Source organism: Octopus sinensis, linkage group LG26 (assembly GCF_006345805.1).
Source record: "Octopus sinensis linkage group LG26, ASM634580v1, whole genome shotgun sequence".
Classification (NCBI taxonomy): domain Eukaryota; kingdom Metazoa; phylum Mollusca; class Cephalopoda; order Octopoda; family Octopodidae; genus Octopus; species Octopus sinensis.
Window position 1 is genome coordinate 10,521,195 of NC_043022.1, and position 27,982 is coordinate 10,549,176.

Sequence of the window (27,982 nt, forward strand, 5' to 3'; positions counted from 1 at the left end):
ATTACTAATTTCATTCCTTGTTTTTCTTTTTGTCTTCTCTTCATTTAATTTTTAAATTTGCCTCCCTAAATATTTTTTTCTCTGTCTAATTTCAGGAGCAAAGCTCTCAAAGTGGTTGATAATCTAACGACCCTGATGAAAAATATTTCTTTGGAAGAGTTAATTTCACTGGATGCTGTGGTTAGTGTTTGTCTACCCCTCTGTCTTCTCCACCCCACCTCCATCCCATCTTAATTTATGTGGTTTAGAATACGTTGACTGGTGGTACGTAAAAAGCACTATCAGAATCGTGGCCGATGCCAGCGCTGCCTCGACTGGCTTCCGTGCCGGTGGCACGTAAAAAGCACCATCCGAATCGTGGCCGAAGCCAGTGTCACCTCGACTGGCTTCCATGCCGGTGGCACGTAAAATGCACCAATCCGACCGTGGCCGTTGCCAGCCTCGCCTGGCATCTGTGCAGGTGGCACGTAAAAAGCACCCACTACACTCACGGAGTGGTTGGCGTTAGGAAGGGCATCCAGCTGTAGAAACATTGCCAGATAAGACTGGAGCCTGGTGCAGCCTTCTGGCTTCCCAGATCCCCGGTCGAACTGTCCAACCCATGCTAGCATGGAGAACGGACGTTAAACGATGATGATGATGATTTCACCGGATGGGTAATATCAGTATGCATGTGTGTAAGTGATTTGAGAGAAAAATTGGGTATAATAATAAATAAAATGTTCCTTCTCGAGCCATGCCAGGCTCATAAGGATGTAGTGTACAAGAGAGAAGACTACACTGTTATGAATGAAGACAGTTGCATGAAGAGGTGCCAATCTGTAATTGTAGAGTGAACATGTGGGATGAAGTGTGGGAAAAGATCTACAGATGTTGAGACTCGCAGAGGAAACGACGGGACCGAGATTCCTGGTGGTTTGCTGTGTTGAAAAAACATGTCTAAGTAAGTAAAAGCATGGCTGTCCTTGCTTACAGGCTCACCCCCTGCAAGCCTCTCCTGCTGAGCATCCCTAATCTCGCAACCTCATTGGTGCTGGTGCCACATAAAAAGCACCTGTGCTGGTGCTGTGTAAAAGTACCCAGTACATTCTGTGAGGTGGATGTCATAGAAACCATGTCAAAAGAGACTATGGAGCCTGAACAGACCTTCAGCTGGTCAGCTCCTGTCAAACTGTCCAACCCATGCCAGCATGGAAAACAGACATTAAATGATGATGATTTCCATTTTTAACCCTTTAGAGCACCATCCAAGCGTGATCGTTGCCAGAGCAGCCAACTGGCTTCCGTGCCAGTGGCACGTAAAAGGGCACCATTCAAGCATGATCGTTACCAACGTCGCCTTACTGGCACCTGTACTGGTGGCATGTGTAAAAGGATTCAAGCAAGGTCGTTGCCAGTACCACCTGACTGGCCCCCGTGCCGGTGGCACGTAAAAGGCACCCACTGCACTCTCGGAGTGGTTGGCGTTGGGAAGGGCATCAAGCTGTAGAAACTCTGCCAAATCAAGATTGGAGCCTGGTGCAGCCATCTGGTTCGCCAGCCCTCAGTCATAATTGTCCAACCCATGCTAGCATGGAAAGCAGACGATGATGATGATGAACTCTTTAGTGTTCAGATTATTCTGTCAAATGTAATGCTGAAGTAATTGTATAATTTTGAATTAATTATGCATTATTTCATAGCTTTGAGATTTCGATGATGTGATTGTTAATTTGTAAAACGACACTGAGTTAGGTGTGAAAGGCCAGATCTGACCAGTTTGAAGATAAAACAGGTAGAATATTTTGGCCAAATACGGCCAGTTTAAATGCTGAAGGGTTAAAGCAATATTTATAAATGTTCATACAAGCCTTCCATGCGTACAGGCTTGTCCCTTCGGGTGCTGGCACCACTGAAAAGCACCTATACTGGTGCTACATAAATGCACCCGTACTAGTGGCATGTAAAAAGCACCCAGTACATTCTGTTTAGTGGCTGGCTTTAGGAAGGTATCCAGCTATGGAAACCATACCTCTGCAGACAGCTGGAGTCTGGCCGGCTCCATATCAAACCGTCCAAACCCTGCCAGCATGGAGAGCAGACATTAACCCTTTCGTTACTATATTTCTGACCAAAATACACCCCTTATGTGTTTCAATTAATTTCTAACATAATCATAAATTTAGTCTGGTTTCATTAAACAACTATAACTTTTTTATTTATCAATATATTAATGTGATTTTTGGAAGATAATTTAATGAAATGTTCTCAACCAATTCTATACTATAATTTTTGTCACAAAGTGACTCTAATTGCAGGTAGATACAGGTAAATACAGGTAAATTCAACAAAATATAAAATTATTAAAATTTTTGTTCAAACATCGCTATAGAAAATGGGTTATTAGCTAATATTCAATTGGGTATACAACAAAATTTTACTATAGAATTTGTTATTCTGGGTAACTTTCTGATACTCATAATAATATTTATGGCAAAATAGGCCTTAATTTCATTTAAGGTTGTGGGAAATCACAAACTATCCTTTCTTTTGCTTTGTTTACATTTAGCGTAACAGTTCAAATTCCACCGAGGGCAACTTTGCACTGCATCTGTTCGAGGTCTAATAAAATAAGTACTAGTTTAGTACTGGGGGTCGACATAATTGACTTACACCCTCCCACCAAACTTGCTGGCCTTGTGCTAAAAATTTGAAACCAAAATTACAATTAATTGATGCAGAGAGTTGGCAGAATCGTTAATATGCTGGCCAAAATGCTTAGCGGTATTTTGTCCATCTTTACATTCAAATTCCGCCAAAGTCCACTTTGCCTTTCGTTTTCTTGGGGCCTGATAAAATAAGTACCAGTTGTGTACTGTGGTCATTGCAATCGACTTACCCCCTCCCCACGAACTTGTTGGCCTTGTACCAAAATTTTAAACCGTTGTTAGATGTTTCTCTCTGCTGTCAATGAGATGTGGTGTTTCTGTTTGCAGATAGCAAATTTCATGAAATCTGGAGATTTGCACATTTCCGTCATCCAGGTGTTATGGGAAAGGTTTGCCCTGAAGATCCCTCGTACCACCCCTGATGAGAGTCGTACTGCATTGAATTTACTCATGATGGCTGCTGGGTAAGTGTGAAGTGCTTCAAAGTCCTTTGTAATCATTTTATTCTTTTAGTATACTAAACAGCATAAATCAGTGGTTCTCGACCATTTTTTGCCTATGGACCCCTTAAATTACTATTGTATTCTGGAGGACCCACAAAGCTATTCAATGTCTAAAGACTAGTTTTATAGATACTTCTTCGGATCTTTTTGGTTTGAACGGAAGTTTTTTAAAATAATTTCCAGGTAACCAAACACTTTTAAACTTCGTATACTGGTAGAATGTGTTTATAAAACATCTTTTTCTCTTAGCTTTATTGAGAAAATTCTATAGTTTGTAAGATATTTGTTGCTGTTTTTCTTCAATTTCTGCAATTTCAACTAATCACTAACGTCTATTGAGGTGAAAAGCATTCTGTGCTGTATGAATATGTCCCTCGTTTAAGAAACAGATTGGGTTTATTTACATTTGTGAAGAAAAAAATATACCCTTCCCCCCATCCCTAACCCTAAAACAGATTGAAATGCAATAGATCGATACTAGGGTCATAATTATGGGTGACAATTTCATATGACACCGCTAGAAAAAACTGCCGTTCAAACCGAAAAGATCCACTTCTGTTTTTCACACATTTGCTTGTATAAGCTGAACTATGTAAAAAGCGTTAAAGAAAGAAACTTAGCTGTTTGTTACAATAAATACATCCAAGGATAACTTTTTTTTTTTCATGGATCTTCAAAATATTATTGCGGATCTTCAGTTTACTATTTGGTGCATGGTTCTCAACCATTTTTTGCCTATGGACCCTTGATTGATATTCTATTCTGGTGGAGCCCAACAGTCATTCAATGTTTAAAAGCATGTTTTATAAATACTTCTTTGAAAATTCCTCTTTTGGTTTTCACTCATTCACTTATGTAAGCTGAACTATGTAAAACATTAGAGAAAGAGACTCAGCTGTTTCTTGCAATAAACACAACCAAAATAACATTTTTTTCATGAACCCTTAAAAATACCTTAAACACTTTTTCTCTTTTTTAAACAACACTTTAGGGGTGACTCTAAAATTATCAAAAGCAATATCGCTGTACTTGTTAGCGAGGGACTGGGACCACGAGCTGAGAAAGACTTCAGAATTGCTAAGGATACATGTTTGGCTCTTATGAAGATTGGTTCTGCCAAAAAGGTTTGTCTTCAATTAACTTTTATATAATTTCATTTCATGTTGTTGCTGTTGTTGTTACTGCTTGACTCCATTGCAGTTCTAGATGAATAGACTATCTAGTTCTTTACTGCCCACAAGGGGCTAAACACAGAGGGGACAAACAAGGACAGACAAACGGATTAAGTCGATTATATCGACCCCAGTGCATAACTGGTACTTATTTAATCAACCCCGAAAGGATGAAAGGCAAAGTCGACCTCGGCAGAATTTGAACTCAGAATGTAGCGGCAGGCAAAATAAGGTTACATATTTCGCCCGGCGTGCTAACGTTTCTGCCATCTGTCACTCTTTTGGTTACAAGAATGAAGGTTTCACTTGATCTGGTCAACAGAACATCCTGCTTGTGAAATTTAATGTGTAAGTGGCTGAACACTTCACAGATATGTGAGATTTTAATGTATTTCTCGGGGATATTCAGCATGACACAGTATGTGACAAGGCTGGCCCTTTGAATTACAGGTACAACTCACTTTTGCCAGCTGGAGCAACAGGAAATAAAGTGTCTTGCTCAAGGATAACAACGCGTCGCCAGGAATCAAACTCATGACCTTCTGATTGTAAGTCGAATACCTTAACTGCTAAGTCATGTGCCTGTGAAGGCTCAACAAACTGATATTCCAGTCATGACTATTCCGTGTTAATTTTTTTTAACAACTTACCTATGGCTAAATCCAGTGGTCCTTTTTTAAGACGGTAGGGTTTGATTTAACCCTTTTGTTACTGCATTTATTTTAAGATGCTCTGTGTTTCTTTCAATTACTGTGAATACAACAAAGAATTTAGTAAAATTACCTGGTTATCATTAAACTAGTGTCAGGAACATAAATTGTGACTAAGGTTATGAAAACAAGACATTTGTACTACAGAGCCAGGGCCGGTTTCAGCCGGGTTGGTGCCAAAAGGGTTAAGGTTGCTGTTTCCAACAAGTCAAATGACTGCATGTTATTATTGTTTCGCCCTATGTCAGCCATGGCTAATGACCAAAGGCATTGCAGGGTTGACCACGTTGTCCTTTTCTTAAGTAGTACATAGGACTCAGTGTCCTTTTATTTGAGGGAGTTTCACTTGCTATTTCTAGCAGGTAAGGCAACCAGAGCGAGACTCTGTTTCTTCATTATACTTACTATTGTCAGATCAGCTCTGGTCAAAAGTATTCCAAATATGAATTTTTTTTAAAGTGTATTTTGGACTATTTTATCTAGTGTGGCCAGTAGGGTGTAATTTGATGGAGATTGGCTGCTGTTTCTAACAGGTCAATTAACCACATAAAAGCCCCATAAATGTCTCACATAATTATTTTTGGGAGATGGAAAGATAGCAAATTTTGCAGAATCACTGGCACACCAGACAAAATGCTTGGTGGCATTTCTCATGACTTTTTACATTCTGAGTTCAAATTCTACCAAGGCCAACTTTGCTTTTCATCTTTTGGGGACCAATAATAATAAGTACTAGTTGAGCACTGTGATTGACTAGCCACCTCTACCCCATCAAAATCTTAGGCTGTAAATGATTCCATCAGCCTGTAGGACAAGTGTTTCTGTATCGTTAAGCTTCATTAGTTAGAGACACCTAATTTGTTATTCATAGCCTAAGAACTGCTGTTATATGTAAACAGCAAATGATAAATTTGCTGGCATGTGCAAAGCTTTGGTTAAGCTGGAAGGAATCAATTATAAGCATACTAAGCAGTGATGATAAGAATAATTTTTAAATGTCACCAACATACATGTGGGCCCGACTGTGTGGTCAAGAAGCTTGCTTTGTGACCATGTGATTTGGGGTTCAGTCACACTACGCTGCTCTTCTATAGCCCTGGGCCAACCAATACCTCATGAGTGAATTTGGTAGAAAGAAACTGTGTGAAAGTCTGTTGAGTGTGTATATTCTTTTACTTGACTGTGGCCATACTGGAGCATTGTCTTAAAGGGTTTTTTAGTCAAAGAAATCAACTCCTGGACTTGTTCTTTCTAAGCCTAGTACTTATTCTATCGGTCTCTTTTGCCAAACTGCTAAGTTACGGGGACATAAGCACACTAACATCAGTAGTCAAGCGCTAGTGGTGGTGGGGGGAGGGGGACAAACACAAATACATACACAATGGGCTTCTTTCAGTTTCCATCTACTAGATTCACTCACAAGGCTATAGTAGAAGACACTTGTCCAAAGTGCCATGCAGTGGAACTGAACCCGGAACCATACGTTTGAGAAGCAAGCTTCTTGTTTGTCTTCCACAACTACTTGGCAACAGGTGTTGGTTTGTTTACTCTCTGTCACTTAGCAGTTTGGTAAAAAATATCAATAAAATAAGTACCTGACTTAGAAACAAGTACTGGGTTGGTTTGTTCAACTAAAATCCTTCAGAGTGGTGCTCCACCCTGGCCACAGTCTAATAATGATTGAAACAAGTCAAAGATAAAAGGTGACCATTCTTGCTATTTCTTCCTTTTGTCTAGCAAATTGGAATGGCCGCGCCACCACCCTACCGCTTAGACAGAGACCATGAGCTCTTTACACGACTTCAGGACTTGCTTCTGACAGGTAAGTATCTTCATTTGACTCCATGTTTTCTTTTATGTCTCTCATTCTTGTTCTGGAAGAAAGCTGTGATGCAACTGTTTTGCCCTTTTACCAGGGCTGTGGAGTCAAAACAAAAAACTTCGACTCTAATTCTGACTCCTGTACTATTGGCACATGTGACTCTGACTCCTCTTTATATAATTAAGTGATTGTGGTCTACATATCTCATAAAGCATATGCATACGCTTGTACTTTGAATAGGCCTATATGTTATAACTGGTTTATATTCAAGAATAAAGACATTGTCAGTCGGAATCAGAGTCGGTATAGTTTTACTGACTCAGACTCCAGCTACCCCTTAATTGTTTCCGACTCCATGACTCCAACTCCACAGCCCTGCCTTTTACTGCAGCAATCAGATGTATTCACTCCAAATCTTGTTACCTTTTACTATGGAAAGCAGGTTTATATACCAGTCTATTTTTTGTTGTGTAATGTCATGTTTGAAGCTGTCTTTTGGTGAGATTTATCATGTTTATTAAGGCAACATAACTTGCAGAAAATGCCACGTTTCATGCAGCCCACTTCTCAGAAAAGGATACTCATACCTGCTTTAGTGTCTGTTATGTTAAGATAGTGAGAGACAAAAACCTCATCTGCCTTTCTCTACTCTCAGAATAGGATGTTGGTCTATTGTTGGTAACAATCTTTACTTCTGGACTGATGTGAACTAGGCACTCTGAGCCTTGTTGTTTGGTTGCAATTATTCGCCCATATTAACAGACCAACCAGATCTTTCTCTCACTCTCTCTCTCTCTCTCTCTCTCTCTCTCTCTCTCTCTCTCTCTGGGGGCCAATAAAATAAGTACCAGATGAGCACATGGGTCAATGTAATCTCCCACAAAATTTCTGTCTTTATGACTACAGTTGAATTATTATCATTATTATTATTATTATTATTATTAAAGCAAGCTGGAAGATTCATTAGCATATCAGACTGCAAAGTTGACCTCAACAAGATTTGAACTTGGCACATAAAGAGCCTAACGATTCTGCCAATCTTCTGCCCCTAATAATAATTATAATGGCTACTGATTAAGGTACAAGACCAGTAATCTTAAAGGGAGGGGCTTGTCGATGCCTTCCTACACCCAGTATTTGACTTATATTTTATATTCACCCACACTTGTGTTGCCAAAGCCCATTCTTAACCCTTTCGTTACTATATTTCTGACCAAATTACACCCCTTATGTGTTTCAATTAATTTCTAACACAATCATAAATTTAGTCTGGTTTCATTAAACAACTATAACTTTTTTATTTATCAATATATTAACGTGAATTTTAGAAGATAATTTAATGAAATGTTCTCAACCAATTCTATACTATAATTTTTGTCACAAAGTGACCCTAATTGCAGGTAGATACAGGTAAATTCAACAAAATATAAAATTATTAAAATTTTGTTCAAACATCGCTATAGAAAATGGGTTATTAGCTAATATTCAATTGGGTATACAACAAAATTTTACGATAGAATTTGTTATTCTGGGTAACTTTCTGATACCCATAATAATATTTATGGCAAAATAGTCTTAATTTCATTTAAGGTTGTGGGAAACCACAAACTATCCTTTCTTTCGCTTTGTTTACATTCAGCGTAACGGTTCGTTTCCGCCGTAATGATTTCAAATAGGCTCATTCGAAAAAGTAAAAAGAAATAGTCTAAGGCTTTACTCTCCTGGGAAAGTCTGTGGCTTGGTCCAGTTTCTTCAGAAAAATCACCGAAAGAAACAGTTTTTTAAATTTTCACTCCATTCAGGTGCCAATTCATTTTCTTTATCGCTGTCGGAGCTCTCGGATTCAGTTTTCACTTTCGGAAAATGAAACATCAGATTCATTATCAAATACCACATGCTTTTTTTTTTCAGTCATAGAGTTAGATTTATGAAGGTCTTCAGTAGAAAATCCTTCGAATTCTGACTCGCTGCTTGATATAATGAAATTCGTATCCATTTTTTGTCAGAATTACAAATTTTGAAAACACAATAGGAACAAATTTCGGAAAAAAATCTCCCAAAATTCATGGAATTAAAATTACACTTCGATTTTTGTACAAAACTGTAGTTGAACTCTTTATGAAGTATAATACGTATTTTCACGAATGTACTAAAGAGATTTGCTCTGATATTCTCATTTAAATATGAATTTGGGCGGTTTGGTCACATTAACCAAAATTTTTTTCGGGCGGTTTGGTAACGAAAGGGTTAAATATGCTAGATTCTGTATTAAAATTGAATTTTCTTTCATCTCAGGTCTCTTTGATTTGGAAAATGAATTTTGGGTTCCTCTCTGTGACAAGGCTGTCTGCACAATTTATACTCTATCTGAGAGTCCCGACCACAAGTGTGAGCAACTAGTGAAAGCTGTGGCAGAGAAGGTTCTCTCTTTGAAAATTGGTAAATATAATATCTACATAAATATATGCGAGTGTGTGTGTCGTCATCATCATCATCATCATCATCATTTAACGCCCGCTTTCCATGCTAGCATGGGTTGGACGGTTCAACTGGGGTCTGGGAAGCCAGAAGGCTGCACCAGGCCTAGTCTGATCTGGCAGTGTTTCTACAGCTGGATGCCCTTCCTAACGCCAATCACTCCGTGAGTGTAGTGGGTGGTTTTTACATGCCACCGGCACAGGTGCCAGACGAAGCTGGCAAACGGCCATGATTGGATGGTGCTATGCGAAAGATATTCTGATTCTAATAAAATGTATGGTGGACTATCCAAAATCACTACATGTTTGGAAGGGCATCCAGTGTCTATGCAAAAGCACACAGTTACAGACACAGACATATAAATATACATATCTCTTGTATCTTTTTGCTTCAGTCATTGGAATCTGGCCATGTTGGAGCCCTGACTTCACTGGTTTGTGTGATTTCAGAATTAATCTCATACCACATGCTACAGCTTGGGCAAGGGTCTTCTGCCATATTCTTATTTCTTTATTGCCCACAAGGGGCTAAACATAGAGGGGACAAACAAGGACAGACAAAGGAATTAAGTCGATTACATCAACCCCAGTGCATAACTGGTACTTATTTAATCGACCCCAAAAGGATGAAAGACAAAGTCGATCTCGGCAGAATTTGAACTCAGAATATAGCGGCTGACGAAATACTGCTAACGTTTCTGCCAGCTTGCCGCCTTTTGAATATGGTCTTCTACCATATTCTTGAGTTGACCAAAGCCTTGTTAGTCAAATTTGCTAGTTAGAAATTGTATAGAACCCTGTCGGCAGAATTGTTCCAGTTCTTACCAGTTTCATTCAGAGTCCACTCTATTGCAAGCATTTAAACCAGGCATCGAGGATAAGGTCTCTCTTTTGTTTTGTCAGTCTGAGGTTCTGAAGATCGTCATGATTTGCCTTCTAACTTCTGATTAAACTCCTCATCATCATCATTCCAATGTCCAATTTTCCATGCTTGTATAAGTTAGACCAAATTTACTGAGGCAGGTTTTCTGCAGTCAGATTCCCTTCCTGTTGCCAACCCTCACCTGTTTCAAAGTAACTCTTTTACTCTTACTTGTTTCAGTCATTTGACTACGGCCATGCTGGAGCACCACCTTTAGTCGAGCAAATCGACCCCAGGACTTATTCTTTGGAAGCCTAGTACTTATTCTATCGGGCCCTTTTGACGAACTGCTAAGTTACAGGGACGAAAACACACCACCATCGGTTGTCAAGCGATGTTGGGGGAGACAAACACACACATATATATATATATATATATATATATATATATATATATATATATATATATATATATATACGATGGGCTTCTTTCAGATTCCGTCTACCAAATCCACTCACAAGGCTTTGGTCGGCCCGAGGCTATAGTAGACATTTTCCCAAGGTGCCACGCAGTGGGACTGAACCCTGAACCATGTGGTTGGTAACCGAGCTACTTACCATGCAGCCACCCATGACCAGACATGTTTTCATTGAAGATTGGAAATGTATGACACTGTATTACAGCGACACTCATTTACAACTATTATGTAATGTCAAGGTAAAGAGACATTAAAACACACACTCACAACAAGCTTCTCTCAGTTTCCATCTACCAATTCCTTTGGTTATCCGTACTAGAAGAGACTTGCCCTAAGTGCCTAGTTGTGGAACTGAACTTGAAACCATGTGGTTGGGGAAGCAAATGTCTTACCATCAAGAAAAGATATAAAGCAAGCAGGAGTGGCTGTGTGGTAAGTAGCTTGTTTACCAACCACATGGTTCCGGGTTCAGTCCCACTGCGTGGCACCTTGAGCAAGTGTTTTCTACTATAGCCTCGGGCCGACCTTAGCCTTGTGAGTGGATTTGGTAGACGGAAACTGAAAGAAGCCCGTCGTATATATGTGTATATATATATATATATATATATATATATATATATGCGTGTGTGTGTTTGTACCCCTAGCATTGCTTGACAACCGATGCTGGTGTGTTTATGTCCCCGTTACTTAGCGGTTCGGCAAAAGAGACCGATAGAATAAGTACTGGGCTTACAAAAGAATAAGTCCCGGGGTCGAGTTGCTCGATTAAAGGCGGTGCTCCAGCATGGCCACAGTCAAATGACTGAAACAAGTAAAAGAGTAAGAGAGTAAATTTTTAGCCCATATTAAAAATTGTCTCAGCTTTTCCAGTTTTCTTACGATGATCCTTTTCTACTTGCAGAGTCAGACAGTGATTCCAGTTCCAATTGTCAGACTGGTGTGCTGGTACGGTTCGTCTTTCTCATTGGCTGTATTGCTCATAGGCAGCTGGAGCACATGAACAGAGACCTTCTTACTGAGATGAAGCGAAGAAATGCTTTGCTTGAGAAATCTAAACTCAAAAAGAAATCCCGAAAGAATCCAGTATGTATAAGTATACTTATACACATGTGTACATGTATATAAATACATTTGCAGCGATGTTTTGTTTGTCTGTCTTAAAACAATATCATTATTTCTCAACAAATGTTTTCCAAAATTTGCCCATGATCCCAGGTTCATCCCAGAATAAAGAAAAGAATTCTAGGTCTGAGCCCCCCATTGAGTAAAATCAGGAGGGCTCAAGAAAAGAGAATGTGAAAGATTGATTGATATGAGGGAGTGGTATACCACTCTTCCCCTTGTCTCTCTCTTACTTACTCTTTCTTTCTCTCTCTCTCTCTCTCTCTCTCTCAGTGTTTCGTACTAATTTTCTGCTGCTATTACATGCAAGTTATTTGGTATTGAGTTGACAGAATTGTCAGCATGTCAGATTAAATGCTTAATCCTTTCGTCACTATATTTCTGACCAAAATACACCCTCATGAATATCCTATTCATTATTTTGTACACCACATGCTTTTGTACCTCTTTCATTCTTTTTCTCGATATCTCCCTATTTTCCGTTGAAAAAGCTTTAAATTCGGAGAATCAATGCTTGATAACATGAAACTCCTATCCATTTTCAAAGTTGAAGAAAAATCGATGCCGAAAAAAATCTCCCAAAATTCAGGGAATTAAAATTACACGTCGATCGTTGTACAAAACTGTAGATGAACTGTTTACGAAGTATAATCACGTGTTTTCACGAATGTACTAACGAGATTTGCTCTGATATTCTCATTTAAATATGAATAGGTAATTACGGGCGGTTTTGGGCGGCTTGGTCACATGAACCAAAAATTTTTTCGGGCAGCTTTGGGCGGTTTGGTAACGAAAGGGTTAACGGAATTTTGCCCGTCTTTCCAATCTGAGTTCAAATTTTGCCGAGGTCAACTCTGCCTCTCATCCTTTCGGGGTCGACAAAATCAGTACCAGTCAGTGCTGGGGTCAGTGAGATTGACTAGCTCCCTTCCCCCAAATTTCAGGCCTTGTACCTAGAGTAGAAAGGATTTTATGCAAGTTATTATGGACATTGTTCACTGATTTATGATAGATGATTGAGTCTTGATCATCATTTTGACTCCGACAATTCCTGGTTAAAGACACTGATGTTACTTTGTTTTTTACTCCAGGATGTTACATCAACCACTGCCAGTAGCACTTTAATCGAGGAAGAATTGGGTCTGACAGGAGCTTCAGCAGAAGATGATGAATATGAATGCATTAGAAAAGTCTGTGAAACAGAAATTCTCTCAGGTAAGTATCAATTCTCCTCAAAACTGTAACTTGAACTTAATTACAAAGCATGCATTTGTTCCTTATTCTCTTCTTTTCAGTGTTGACTTTTATTTCTCTTCCCCCCACCCTCGCCTTATAAACCATTCAATGAAATTTCACCAGAAATATTTTCAAATCATTTTTTATTTTCCCCCTCAAAACCTGCGGCTAATTTTCATATCTGTTTATATAAACTTTTGATATATTTTGGGTACTTAATTTTGACACTGAAAAGCAAGCTTTATTTTTTGAGACTAAACTCAGGGTGTTAGAAAAATGGGTTTTGCCAAAGTAATAATTTAATAGATGCTGAAAGGCTTTTAAACATTAATTCTATGTTCTGGTTTAATGGATTTAAATGGCTGACCAACATAAATCTTTTCTTGGACTAGACACTTTTATCACAGTCGATCTAGTTTCTTTTCATGGCAACACAGTGTGTTAAGGCATGTGGAATTAAGTGTAATACTTACTTGTACTTGTGGCGACATTCACCCTGGGCAGGTTGAATCGGCTTCTTCTACCACCCTCGAGGCATCGCGAACCATGGCAGCCCACGCACGACGGTCCTGCACCAGTTCACTGGAGATAGCGAGCCAGTCACCAAAGTCCATCTCCTCCTCACCATGGTGGGGATGCTGGCAACAGGTAGTGTCAGAGCTATGCCGTCGGGAACTTCGGTTCCTGGTAGGGCCACCCAAGGCGGATTGATCTAACACCGAGTGGTATTAAGGCCACAACCTGGTAGACGGTGCGCTGGTGAAAATCCTTGGCGTGTCTGTTTCGGCAATCAGCGGCTCCTCGGTCGTTCTGTCCCTGCGTCTGCGGACAATCTGTGGCAAACAGGATGTCTCTACATGCGGGATTGTTGGGGACCGCTTGTGAAATCCCCATATTCCCACGAAACTTCTTCCATGAATTCTCAATGACGAATAAGTGTAATACCTGATTAAATAACATCAGGTTTGTAAATGGTTGAAATGTTTTAAAGTTTCAGGGTCCCTGTGGGTTGTTGGGTCAGTGTGCAGGTACAAGCAGTGCTACTTAGTTTGATATTGTTTGCCAGCATTGTCAGTAATCCTGCGTTAAATGAATGTCATCTGTTTCAGGTGAAACTCTGTTAGCCATTGTTGCACCTTTAATTGTGAATCTTTGCCGGAATCAATCAAAATTCAGTAATCCTGAACTCCGCACTGCAGCAAGTCTTACTCTCTCCAAACTGATGCTCATCAGGTGAGTAACAATGGGCTTCATTGATTCATCTTGTTTTGAGTTAATCATGCATTATCTTGTAGCTTTGAGATTTCAATGATTTCATCATTATCATCATCATCGTTTAACGTCCATTTTCCGTGCTAGCACGGGTTGGACAGTTTGACAGGAGGCTGCACCAGGCTCCAGTCTGATCTGGCAGTGTTTCTACAGCTGGATGCCCTTCCTAACGCCAACCACTCCGTGAGTGTAGTGGGTGCCTTTTACGTGCCACCAGCGATGATCAGTTGGTGCTTTTTACGTGCCACCGGCACAGGTATCACAACTACTATTTCCATTTAATATTTATTTCAATGTTGATGTACTTGACTCAATAGGTCTCCTCAAGCACAGCAGGTCATGTGCCACCGGCACAGAAGCCAGTCAAGGCAGCGCTGGCATCGGCCACGTTCGAATGGTGCTTTTTACATGCCGCCAGATTTGATTGTTTATTTTTAGAATGACATTGTAGGGTAAGTGTGAGAGGCTTAATCTGGCCACTTTGAATGTAAAACATGTAGACTATTTGGGCCAGATATGGCTGGTTTTGAATACTGAAGGGTTACTAGGGAAAACAATCCTGGAACAAAAATACACTGAAGGTAGTCTATGCAAGCAACTAAGTCATGTGTAATTCATATAAAAGTATTTAAAAATTAGTTTAACTCTTTAGTATCCAGATTACTCTGTGTAATGTAAAGCTTATATTTTTGCATTATTTTGAATTAATCATGTATTATCTCATAGCTTTGAGATTTCTATGAAATTTCAGTGGTATGATTATTTTTAGAATAACATTGTAGGGTATGTGTGAGGGGCCAGTTTGAACATAAAACAGGTAGAACATGTGGACTGGATATGGCTGGTTTAAATGCTAAAGGGTTAAATTAAAATCTATAGTGCTGGTGCCACATAAAAAGTACCCAGTAGACTCTGTAAAGTGGTTGGCGTCAGGAAAGGCATCCAGCTGTAAAAGCCAAACCAAAACAGACTATGGCACCTGCTGTGGCCCCTGGCCTTGCCAGTTACTGTCAAACCATCCAATCCATGCCAACATGGAAAATGGACATTAAATGATGATGATTTTGTTTGTTTTGTGAGGGTTTTTTTTTTCATGTGATAAAAAAAATATTACTGATTTTAATATTTAAATTTTTGTTTTTTTTATATTTTACAGCTCTGAATTCTGTGAGAACAATCTTCAGTTGCTGTTTACAATCTTGGAGAAGTCCTCACTGCCAAGCATCCGTGCCAACACCATCATTGCCTTGGGAGATCTTGCTTCTTTGTTTCCTAATCTTATTGAGCCCTGGACTGCCCATATGTATGCCAGGTAAACATCTCTTCTGATACTCTTCAGTGTTGCTAATTAAAAACTAGTTAATGAGTGACTTCTGACATTACTGTGCTGACACTATATTGTAAGAGCCAACATGTAACCCCTGTGTGGTTATTCAGTCTGCTAGAAGAAGCAGCCAAACCTTCCTCATCACACCCTATCATCTCAAGAAAGGAAAGGACACATCAAAGTCCTCATAGATACCCTCTCAAAAAGCATGACGGTTTTCTATTCTTGATTTTTATATAACTTTCATCTGTCTTGCCCGCTTATGTTCTGGTGTTTGCTGAATTTTCTCTGGAGAACATTTTTCTTTGTAGTTAGATCGTATGTGATCTTCTTCTAGTGTATGGTTATCCACCTAGCGGTTTATCCCTAAATAGACACATATATAATCATCCTAATAGATTCTGATACAAGCAGAGACACCAAGAATTTTGTCTTCCTGTGTTACCTTGGTAACAAGGTAATCCAAGATAACTTATATCTAACAAAAAATAAGATGGTATGGTGTTAGCTGCATTGCCTTCGATTGTCGGTCTCCTCACCCAAGACTGACATAGGGCTTATAAAAAGACAAACACTAGAAGTAGCTACTAAACCTACATCAAATCACACCCTACTGTCTTAAGAAATATAAGCATCTGGCATTTACAGTCTTGATACATTAATAAAGGATGAAGTAAAAGTAAGAAAACAGGATGATCTTGGAACACTTTCGATCATAGGCGCAGGAGTGGCTGTATGGTAAGTAGCTTGCTTACCAACCACATGGTTCTGGGTTCATTCCCACTGTGTGGCACCTTGGGAAAGTATCTTCTACTATAGCCACAGGCTGACCAAAGCCTTGTGAGTGAATTTGGTAGACAGAAACTGAAAGAAGCCTGACGTATATATATATACTAGCAGTATCGCTCGGGTTTGTAAGGGAAATAACTATAAAGCATTTTTAGAGAGTTATAGCTAAAAAATAGCAAAAAAATGCATCAAAAATGGAAAAAATATGATGGTAAATTTTTTTTTAAATCGTTGACTCATCGTAGACATTTTTAGAGAGTTACTTCCCTTTAAAAAAATATGCATTAAAATGGAAAAAATTATGGTAAATTATTTTTTAAATCGTAGACTCATCGTAGACGCGCGCTAATACCCAGAAGGGCTCGATATGAATCACGACTATACAGTTTTGGTTAAACTGCACCACAAAATGTGGGAGTAGTTAGGAATCTAAATCAGAGTAGACAGACACATAACCTTACTTTTATATATAAAGATATGTATAGGCACAGGAGTGGCTGTGTGGTAAGTAGCTTGCTTACGAACCACATGGTTCTGGGTTCATTCCCACTGTGTAGCACCTTGGGCAAGTGTCTTGTACTATAGCTTCAGGCCGACCAAAGCCTTGTGAGTGGATTTGGTAGACGGAAACTGAAAGAAGCCCGTTGTGTGTGTGTTTGTGTTTGTCCCCCCAACATCGCTTGACAACCGATGCTGGTGTGTTTACGTCCCCGTAACTTAGCACTTCGGCAATATTGTCCGATAGAATAAGTACTAGGCTTACAAAGAATAAGTCCTGGGGTCGATTTCTTCGACTAAAGGCTGTGCTCCAGCATGGCCGCAGCCAAATGACTAAAACAAGTAAAAGAATAGTTCTGGTAAATCAGGTCTGACCTGATGTAATCAACAACAGCAGTGATTCCCTAAATAAATATCCCCCTCAGTAAAACTTGTTTCTTTTCTTTGTTTTTTTTATCTCTTTTCACAGATTACGTGATCCTTCCCCATTGGTCCGTAGAAACACAGTCTCTGTTCTCTCTCATCTTATTTTGAATGACATGGTGAAAATCAAGGGACAGATTAGTGAAATGGCTGTTTGCATCATTGATGAAGATGAAAAAATAAAAGGATTGGCAAAAGTATTTTTTGTAGAACTTTCCGGAAAGGTTAGCAAGAAGAATTGCTTTTTATGTGTGTCTGTGTTGCTGTGCATGAGAAGACATGTCAAGCTAAGGGAAATTGTGGTCATAGCCAGTGCTGATGACAGGTAAAAAGCACCTGTACCGGTGACACATAAAAGACACCTGGTACACTCTATAGAGTTGTTGCTGTTAGGAAGGGCATCCAGCAACAGAAACAAAGCCAAAACGGATGACTGGAGCCTGGTGCAGCTCTCCAGCTTATCTTCAATCAAACTGTCTAACCCATGACACCATGGAAAATGGATATTAAATGATGATGATGATATATAGATAGTAGATACATATATATATTCTAGCTGTATTTACTTTCAGATATACTGTTAAATGTCTTATTTACATATTCTTTGTTGCTTCTATATTTATATTCAACTAGCAGTATCGCCCGGCGTTGCTCGGGTTTGTAAGGGAAATAACTATATAAGCGTTTTTAGAGATGTAAAGTATAATAGCCATCTCAATATGGCTAACCACAAAGGGGGGGGGTGTTACTGTAGCTTTTTACGTTCTGAGATTTAATAATTCATTTTTAGAGAGTTACTTCCCTTATATAATAGCAAAAAAATGCATTAAAAATGGGAAAAAAAGATGGTAAATTTTTTTTAAATCGTAGACTCATCGTAGACGCACGCTAATACCCAGAAGGGCTTGATATGAATCACAACTATAAGATACCCGCTTTTGGTTACACTGCACTGCAAAATGTGGGAGTAGTTAGGAATCTAAATCGTAGGAGACAGACACACAACTTCACTTTTATATATAAAGATATGTATGTATAGCTGCTCTTCATTCAATCATTTATGAGATGCCTCTTGATGTAAAATTTTTATAAGTGGTGACTCCATCATTAGATATACGTATATATGTGTGTGTATATGCATATTTTGTACAATTTACATGGTAGTCGTAGCATGCCAGAGCACACAGTAGTCATAGCATGCTAGAACTGCTTGACTGGCCCTCGTGCCGGTGGCACGTAAAATCACCCACTACACTCTTGGAGTGGTTGGCATTAGGAAGGGCATCCAACTGTAGAAACTTTGCCAGATCAGATTGAGCCTGGTGCAGCCTCTGACTCACCAGTCCTCAGTCAAACCAGCCAACCCAAGCCAGCATGCAAAGCAGATGTTAAACGATGATGATGATGATAATGATAAATTATAGTTGACAAAAGTGATCTACCTTACAAACCTCATCAGTTATATAGATTGCATGGACTTTGGACATGGCCCCTTCTCCTGGAACTAGAAAGATATTCTAAAAAAAAAACCCCAAACATCCGTTGCTACAAAAGCATTGTTGTGATTCATGGGCTAGATTGGCCTAGTTTTAAATAAAATGTTCCCATTTTATTTCTCTTTTTAATCTTCAAAAAATAACTTCCACTTATTCTTTCCAGGTTTTTTGCTTATTTTACTTTATTTTCTTTACCCACCAGGCAAATGCTATTTATAATATCATCGCTGATATTATTAGCCGTCTCTCAGATCCTGAAATAGGAGTTGAGAAAGCCTCTTTCCAAACCATTCTCAAGTAAGTTGAAAAAGATATATATTAATCACTTTAATTGCAAAAGGGGTGAGTCGTACCATAAATGGATGAATCACTGTTGCTCTTTATGTGCCACTGGCACGGGAGCCAATCAATGGGTACTGGCATCAACCATGTTTGGATGGTGCTTTTTACATGGGGGAGCCAATCAGGTGGCACTAACATCAACCCACATGTTTTCTAACATAAATGCCAGGACCCCAAATATGGTAGCAGGAGGAAATAGTTATGTTGGCTTCAGAAGAATGAAAAGCTAAGTCAACTTCAACCATATTTGGAATGCTGCTAATTGAATCTTGTGTTTTTTTTTTCTTTTTCAGATTTTTGTTCTCTTTTGTCCAAAAAGGCAAGCAAACAGAAAATTTGGCTGAGAAGTTGTGTCAGAGATTCCGTGTAACATCGTAAGTAGCTTCTTAATATTTCTTGCAAGCTTGTGGTGGTGGTGGTGGTGGCAACGCTTTCTAGTTTTTGTGCCTCATGTCAACACCAATAAAAAGGACTTGTGACATGATCAAAGGCACTTCAGCCTTGACCATCCCGTCCATTATTTTTTCTATGGCGGTGAAATATAAGTTGATAGTAAAGCTTGAGGTATGTGGCAAATATTTACACCAATTTTCTACTATCAGCATTTCAAAAGATGTGGCTGGTCTTACTTATGCCTTCACTATTCAGAACAAATCATTTGAGAGAGTTGAGTAGTCTAATAGCTGGTTATTGGACTCTCGTACATTGAAACCAGGGACGTGCTGCCTGGGTAGTCAAGGTAGGCAGTGCCTACTCTGAATAAAATAGATTGATAGTAACATTTTCCTTTTATAGCATAATATGCACCTAATTCAATAAAATTATGAAGGTTACTCTGATTACTATGTGTAAAATGCAAAATATTTTTTATTTTTTTGTAGATTAGGTAGGCATAATTCCCCCCTGCTCTTTCAATCTCAGTATTAAAGCTACGCATAGTACTGCTGCAGTACACATGCTGCGTACATTCCTACAACAAAGTTTTCTTTACGTGCTATAAAGGCAGAAATAAATCTGCCTCCAACTCGGTAATGCACCTGTGTTTCGCTTATTTTTTTGTGTTTTTTATTACATCACCAACTGCCTACCCTGAGTAATTACTGATGGAACGTGCCTGGTTGAAATCCACTGAAGAATCTATGTATAATATACAAACATGTGTGTTATCATCGTCATTGTTTAACATCTGCCTTCCATGCTGGCATGGGTTGGACAGTTTGACAGGAGCCGGCCAGGCATAAGCCTGCACCAGACTTCTGTGTCGGTGTTAGCAAGGGTTTCCAGCTGTAAAAACCCTGCAAAAACAAATTACCCAGTAGAGTGGACTGAGCGCTTTTGACATGACACAAGCACAGGCAAGGTCAGTTTTGGCAAGGATTTTACAGCTGGATGCCCTTACAAATGCCAACCACTTCACAGTGTGAACTGGGGGCTTTTTAAGTGGCACCTGCACTGACAGGGTCACCAAGTAACTTTGCAAGACAAGAAACCTTTGAGAGGGGTGGGGGCGTTGGAGGAGGTCATCTTGTGTCAGGTGATGAATAGTTGGAGTGAGACAGGAATGGGTGTCTTGTAGAGGAGGTACAAGGTTACCCAGCCAGAGAGAAAAAGATCGGGAATGAGGACAGAAACAAGTATTCTAACGTAAAGGAGTGTATTTTGTGTAATGTTGGTTCCGGGTTCAGTCCCACTGCGTGGCACCTTGGGCAAGTGTCTTCTACTATAGCCTTGGGCCGACCAAAGCCTTGTGAGTGGATTTGGTAGATGGAAACTGAAAGAAGCCCATCATATATATGTGTGTGTGTGTATGTATATATATATATGTATGTGTGTGTGTGTATATATATATATATATATATGTGTGTGTGTGTGTGTGTGTGTGTATATATATATATATATATATATATATATATGCGTGTGTGTGTCTGTGTTTGTCCCCCTAGAATTGCTTGACAACCGATGCTGGTGTGTTTATGTCCCCGTTACTTAGCAGTTCGGCAAAAGAATAAGTCCCGGGGTCGAGATGCTCGATTAAAGGCGGTGCTCCAGCATGGCCGCAGTCAAATGACTGAAACAAGTAAAAGAGTAGAGAAAAGAGAGTATATTTGTATGCATGCGCACATAATTTTCACTTTCTCTTCTTCCAGGACGGAGCGTCAGTGGAATGATTTGGCATTTTGTCTGTCGTTGCTTACCTTCAATGAGAAATGTGTTCATAAGCTGCAGGATAACTTCAACTGTTACTCAGACAAACTGGCAAATGACGAACTCTATGAACATATGCTGTCTATACTGAAAAAGGCCAGGACCCGTTGTAAGATAGAATTTAAGGTGAGTTTGGTATCAGAAAATTACTATTTGTAATTCTCACAACAAGAGATATTCAGCAACAGTACTTTAGAGTAATGATTGTTTGCCAACATAACATGGTAGTCCTGGTTTAGGACGAATGTTGCTGTAATTTAGCCCCAGGAGACATCATCACCAACTGGCTATAGGACATGATTGGTGTCCTTATATTTTCAAACAAGGGAATCTGGCATCCCTAATCAGCTCAAAACAGTATCTGTGTATTGCGATTTCTGGTACACAGATATTTCTAGGGTCTACTTTGTCTCTTCATCCTTTGGGGTTCAATAGACTAATTACCATTTGAAGCATTGGGGTCGAAGTAATCAATTAATCCCTCCCTGACAAAATTTCATGTGTAGTGCCTGTAGCAGAATTATTATTATTATTATTATTATTATAAACCCTTTAGTGTTCAGATTATTCTGTCAAATGTAATGCTTATTTATTCACATTGATTCAAATTAATCCTGAATTATCTCATAGCTTCAAGATTCTAATTATGTGATAGTTTAATTTTAGAATAATATTGTAGGGTAAATGTGAGAGGTCAGTTTGAACATAAGATGGGTAGAACTTTTGGGCCGGATATGGCCAGTTTAAATGCTTAAGTGTTAAGAGCAATGGACATCAGAATGGTCATAATAACTGATAAGTGCTAGAACACATGCACTATATATATATATATATATACATTCATTCCTGCATGCATGCACTCACATACTTGATGGACTTAGTTTCTATTTCTGAAATCCACTCAGCTCAGTTTTGTCAATCATCTATGTTGATAATTTTTTTACTAGTGTTTTTGGTTTCTTTTTTAAATTTTATATTTGTTCAGACTACCATTGATGAGATTGAAGCCCAGATAACTCAGTGCCATACCAAGGGACTTGATGAAGCAATTGCAGAGAAGGGTTTTGTGTTTAAGACACCTGCAAAAGCTCCAGCGAAGTCCAAAAAGAGAAGCTCTAGTGTCAGCTTAAAGACTCCAAAACAAAGTAAGCTTTATGTGTGGTCACTTACAATATTTGATGATGCCTGGTAAGTTCATCATCATCAATTCATTGCAGGCAAAGTTCACCACAAAGTAAGTTAAGAGAGATAAGTTCACCGTAAAAGAATTTTTAAAAAACCTTATTTTTGAACTCTAATATGTTTAATCAACAGGTAGGAAACTTCACAGTGAAAAATTTCCTCATGGTGAATTGATGGCAGTGAACTCTCCTGCAATGAATTGATGATGATGAACTTACCTGTAATTATATTTGATGGTATAAAAGATGCACGTTTTTGACAAAGCCCCACCAAATATGTCTTTAAAAATTATCCCTGGCCCTATATGCGATTTTGGATCTTTAATGCATTAAAAACTATTTGTTTTTTGAGTATACACTACTGAAATTGGGATGTCTCTTTATACCACCAAATACGGTAAACATTTATAAACCTTTTTAATACTGTAGGGTTTTATGTGATATTCACACTTGTTGGGTGCCATCATATCTCCTTACATAGTTGTAGAAAGTAGAAATAGCAGGAACACAAATCTCCAAACAAATAGCAATAATAATTTATTTTCGCCAAAATAAGCATTTCATCTCTGGACATTGGTAGCGTGGACACCTGGGTGGAAGCAGCCGAGATTTGTAGTTGGACACAAAATACGAAGACATTTTCACAGACTCGTAACGTCGCTCGACGTCAGAATGCCAGCTCCACGGAGCTGGTCTCAGTCACGTCCTGTCTGGGGCCGAAGAGAGAGAATAGCGGTCAAGCCTAGCTGCTGCTGCTGATGATGATGATGACTGCGCATGAGGGGCTTCCGGAAGACTGATACTTGCGCATGCACAGATGAAAATCCCAAAATGGCATCACTACAGTACCAACCTACTTGAGACTGCTCCTGCATCTATGATACAAATTCCATGTTTTAAAGTCTCTAATTTAGATAGGTTTTATATACAACCTATCAAAATTTCATGTTAATTTTGGTTCCAGATGTTAATGTAATAATATCAGTTATTTTACTAGATTCTTCATTATATTCAACATCATCATCATTGTTTAGCGTCCGCTTTCCATGCTGGCATGGGTTGGACGGTTCAACTGGAGTCTGGGAAGCCAGAAGGCTGCACCAGGCCCAGTCTGATCTGGCAATGTTTCTACGGCTGGATGCCCTTCCTAACACCAATCAGTTGACACAAAGGCAGTGTATTTCCACATAAACGTGGTGAGAAAAGAGTCAAGGATGCTGGGTTTTATCTTTTCTGTTGTTCATGATTCCCGACTCAATTAAAAAGCCCATCTTGCAATTTTTATAGCCAACACCCTACACATGCGCGTGCACACACATGCATACACACATAAATACAGTATAAAATGTGTTGAGAAATAATTTTATTCATGTTGTTTCAGCTAAAGGTGTCTCATCGGAACATAGAGTTACTCCAAGAAAATCACAAAGGAAGAAGAATAAAGCTTCATATTTTTCAAGTGACAGTGGTGAGTTTGTCCACTTTGCTGTCCTTTCATCCTCTCAGGGTCAATAAAATAAAGTAACAGCCAAGTGCTGGTGGGGGGGTCACTATAGTCAACTTTTCATTTCTTTTAAAATTGCTGGCCTTCAGAATAGTTGAAGCATCAGAGAAAATGCCTTGCTAGTTGTTTGGATTCTTTAGGTTTGGAGTTCAAATCCCACTGAAGTCAGTTTTGCCTTTTGTCCTTCAGTTACTAAAATAAAATACCAGTAAAGTACTGAGGTCAATATAATTGACTGTTCCCCCTCCAATCAAATTTCTAGCTTTATGCTTCTATTATTATTGATATTATCATCAATAAGGCGGGAAGCTGGCAGAATTGTTAGCTCACTAGACGAAATGCTTAGCGGTATTTCATCTGCCACAACATTTTGAGTTCAAATTCCACCAAGGTCATCTTTACCTTTCATCTTTTCGAGGTCGATAAATTAAGTACTAGTTAAGTACTGGGGTCAGTGTGATCGACTGTACCCAACTCTCCACAAAAATCTAGACCATGTGCCTATAGTAAGAAGGATGATTATTATTATTATTATGGTGGTGATCTGGCAAAATGATCATGATGATGGTTCCCAGGGCACCTGTTGTTATAAAGATTGTTTGCTTTCACTCCCTGCATTCTAGTTATTTCTATTTACATGTCTTTATATTTGGCTGGTTTCAAGGATATATTCTCTCAATTAGGAGATGCTTCTGTTTTTTTCCTGATTGTCTTTGGTTGGGAAAACAATATCCATTTCATTTGCTTTGCTCACCCTTTCCAGAGAAAATCACACCCTGAATGCCTAGTGTGGGTATATACACACACACATGGTCTCTTTGTATGTGTGTGTGCATGCACATAGTCTCTTTGTGTGTGTGTGTGTATGCATACATAGTCTCTCTGTGTGCATGTGTACATATACAGTCTTTGTGTGTGTGTATGTATGTGTATACATATAGTCTCTTTGTGTGTGTGTGTTTAGATATATTGTGTGTAAGTGTATGCATTCATAGTCTTTGTGTGTGTGTGTACACATACATACTCTTTGTGTATATGTGTGTGTGTATACATACAGTCTTTTGGTTTTTGTGTGTATACATAGTCTCTTTGTGTATGTGCTTGTGTATAAATACATAGTCTCTGTGTGTGTCTGTGCATACATAGTTTCCACGTGTGTGTGTGTATGTATCCACTTTTCCATGCTCTCATGGGTTGGATGGAATCTTGTTTAAGATTTTCTACCGTCAGATGCCCTTCCTGCCACCAACCTCCACATAGTCTCTACAAGTTTCCAAGTAAGGTAATATTTCCCCATGATCAGACATATTTCCATGGAAGATTAGGAAAAGAGGACGTCGTTTGCATGACAAAGACGTTCATTTACTTATCACTCAATCATCATCATTATCGTTTAATGTCTACCTTCCATGCTGACATGGGTTGGACAGTTTGACGGGAGCTGACCAAGCAGAAGACTGCACGCGCACGCACACACACACACACACACACACACACAATGGGCTTCTTTCAGTTTCCATCTACCAAATCCACTTACAAGGCTTTGATCAGTCCAGGGCTATTGCAGAAGACACTTGCCCCAGGGGCCTCGCAGTGGGACTGAACCCAGAACCATGTAGTTGGGAAGCGAACTTCTCGCCACACAACCAGTCTGACACTTTTACATCACAGTAGCCTCAAGCTTTGTTTGATAGAAAATCATATAAAAAAAGGCAAATATAATGTCAGGGTATGGTCAACAATTTGATACGTGCTTTGATTGTTGCTGCTGCTGCTTCTAAAAGTATTAATTTCCACCTTAGCACAAGACCACTCACTATCATCATCATCATCCTCCTCCAAAGTCTGTTTTCCATGCTGGCATGGGTTGGATGGTTTGACAGGAGCTGACCCACTGGAGGCCTGTCCGGGCTCCAATTGTCTGTTTCAGCATGGTTTCTATGGCTGGATGGCCTTCTTAATGCCAAACACTTTGGAGAGTGTGCTGGGTGCTTTTTACGTGACACCAACACTTGCAAGTCAAAGACCTCTCAGCTGAGAGAGGAGAAACCACCTCCTGCCTCTCCCTGATATGACTGGCATTCATTTTTTATCAATCCTTCTGAAATTTGAACTCAGAACATAAGCACATGACATTTCATACACCACTCTGATCCCACCAATCCATTGGTTGTCTTACTACTTAGTTGAACTCTTTTACTTGTTTCATTCATTTGACTGCGGTCATGCTGGAGCACCGCCTTTACTCAAGCAAATCGACCCTAGGACTTTTTCTTTGTAAGCCTAGTACTTATTCTATCGGTGTCTTTTGCTGAACCACTAAGTTACAGGGATGTAAACACACCAGCATCGGTTGTTATGCAATGTTGGGAGGACAGACACACAAATATACACACACACACACACTATATATATATATATATATATATATACACACACACACATATCCATATAAACAACAGGCTTCTTTCAGTTTCCGTCTACCAAATCCACTCAAAGGCTTTGGTCGGCCCGAGGCTATAATAGAAGACACTTGCCCAAGGTGCCACGCAGTGGGACTGAACCCGGATCCATGTGGCTGGTAAGCAACCTACTTGCCACACAGCCACTCCTACGCACTCCTGTTTATTTAGTTTGGTTATTCATGTTTGTCTTTGTCTTTCAGATGAAGAGAATCCACCCTCAGACGACAGCGATGATTTCATTCCATCTTCTAAAACACCCATCAAAAGAACAAGATCAGCCAGGAAACGAGCCCTCACACCGATCAACTAATTTACACAACTCACTGTTGTTGATGTTCACACTGTTCTCACATTCTCTCTCTTTCTCTCTCTCTCTCTCTCTGCTTATTTAATGTCTGTTTTCCCCACACTAGTATGGGTTAGGCAGAGAGATGTCTGAGGCAGCATTAGTTCATGTATATGTGTATGTATAGAATTGTATGTACATGTATAAATGTGTGGGTGGGTGTGTGTATATGCATGTATGGATGTATGTACATGTATGTGTGCGTATATGCATGTATGGATGTATGTACATGTGTGTGTGTGTGTGTATATATATGGATGTATGTACGTGTGTGTGTGTGTGTATATATATGGATGTATGTACGTGTGTGTGTGTATATATGTATGGATGTATGTACATGTGTGTGTGTGTGTATGCATGTATGGATGTATATACATTGTGTGTGTGTGTATGCATGTATGGATGTATGTACATTGTGTGTGTGTGTATATGCATGTATGGATGTACGTACGTGTGTGTGTATTATGTATGTATTGGCAATTAGTAATTTTGGTTTTTTAGTGTGAAATAGAAGTAATTTTTTTTTTCATACAAAGAATGAACCTTAATAATTATATATTTTCCATTTTGCTTGATGACCTTTTGCCATCTTTCTAGCGACTTCGATTCTACACTCATAGAACTTCTGGTCCTTATCAGCAAAAAACTGAAGCAAGTGCGATTTCAGGAACTTTTTGATACCACCTCATATATATCTGTGTGTGTGTGTGCACATATATCTCTGTGTGATGTGTATATGCATATGTATGTGTGTGTGTGTGTGTGTCTGCATATATAGTTCTGTGTGTGTGCATATAAAATTTCTATGTATGAGTTGTTGGAACACATTTGAGTGTTTGTGTCTGTGTGTATATATATATATGTGTGTGTGTGTGTGCCTGTATATATGTGTGTGTGTGTGTGTCTGCATGTATGGATGTATATACATTGTGTGTGTGTGTATGCATGTATGGATGTATGTACATTGTGTGTGTGTGTATATGCATGTATGGATGTACGTACGTGTGTGTGTATTATGTATGTATTGGCAATTAGTAATTTTGGTTTTTTAGTGTGAAATAGAAGTAATTTTTTTTTTCATACAAAGAATGAACCTTAATAAAT

The 27,982-nt window shown here is 39.1% G+C and overlaps 1 protein-coding gene across 1 annotated transcript in view; it reads left to right on the forward strand.

Moving 5' to 3' along the window:
• LOC115224806 (condensin complex subunit 1-like) overlaps window positions 1–27,115 on the forward strand; it is a 74,343-nt gene extending 47,228 nt beyond the window's left edge. The window contains exons 19-34 of the mRNA XM_029795730.2: window positions 96–180; window positions 2,976–3,112; window positions 4,143–4,275; window positions 6,771–6,855; window positions 9,151–9,294; window positions 11,574–11,755; window positions 12,886–13,009; window positions 14,140–14,263; window positions 15,459–15,614; window positions 17,386–17,563; window positions 19,038–19,132; window positions 19,471–19,551; window positions 21,325–21,508; window positions 22,368–22,527; window positions 23,945–24,031; window positions 26,733–27,115. Of these exons, the coding sequence (XP_029651590.1) occupies window positions 96–180; window positions 2,976–3,112; window positions 4,143–4,275; window positions 6,771–6,855; window positions 9,151–9,294; window positions 11,574–11,755; window positions 12,886–13,009; window positions 14,140–14,263; window positions 15,459–15,614; window positions 17,386–17,563; window positions 19,038–19,132; window positions 19,471–19,551; window positions 21,325–21,508; window positions 22,368–22,527; window positions 23,945–24,031; window positions 26,733–26,842 (2,065 nt within the window). The 3' untranslated portion in view covers window positions 26,843–27,115. The remainder of the gene's footprint in view (window positions 1–95; window positions 181–2,975; window positions 3,113–4,142; window positions 4,276–6,770; window positions 6,856–9,150; window positions 9,295–11,573; window positions 11,756–12,885; window positions 13,010–14,139; window positions 14,264–15,458; window positions 15,615–17,385; window positions 17,564–19,037; window positions 19,133–19,470; window positions 19,552–21,324; window positions 21,509–22,367; window positions 22,528–23,944; window positions 24,032–26,732) is intronic.
• The last annotated feature ends 867 nt before the right edge of the window (window positions 27,116–27,982 follow it).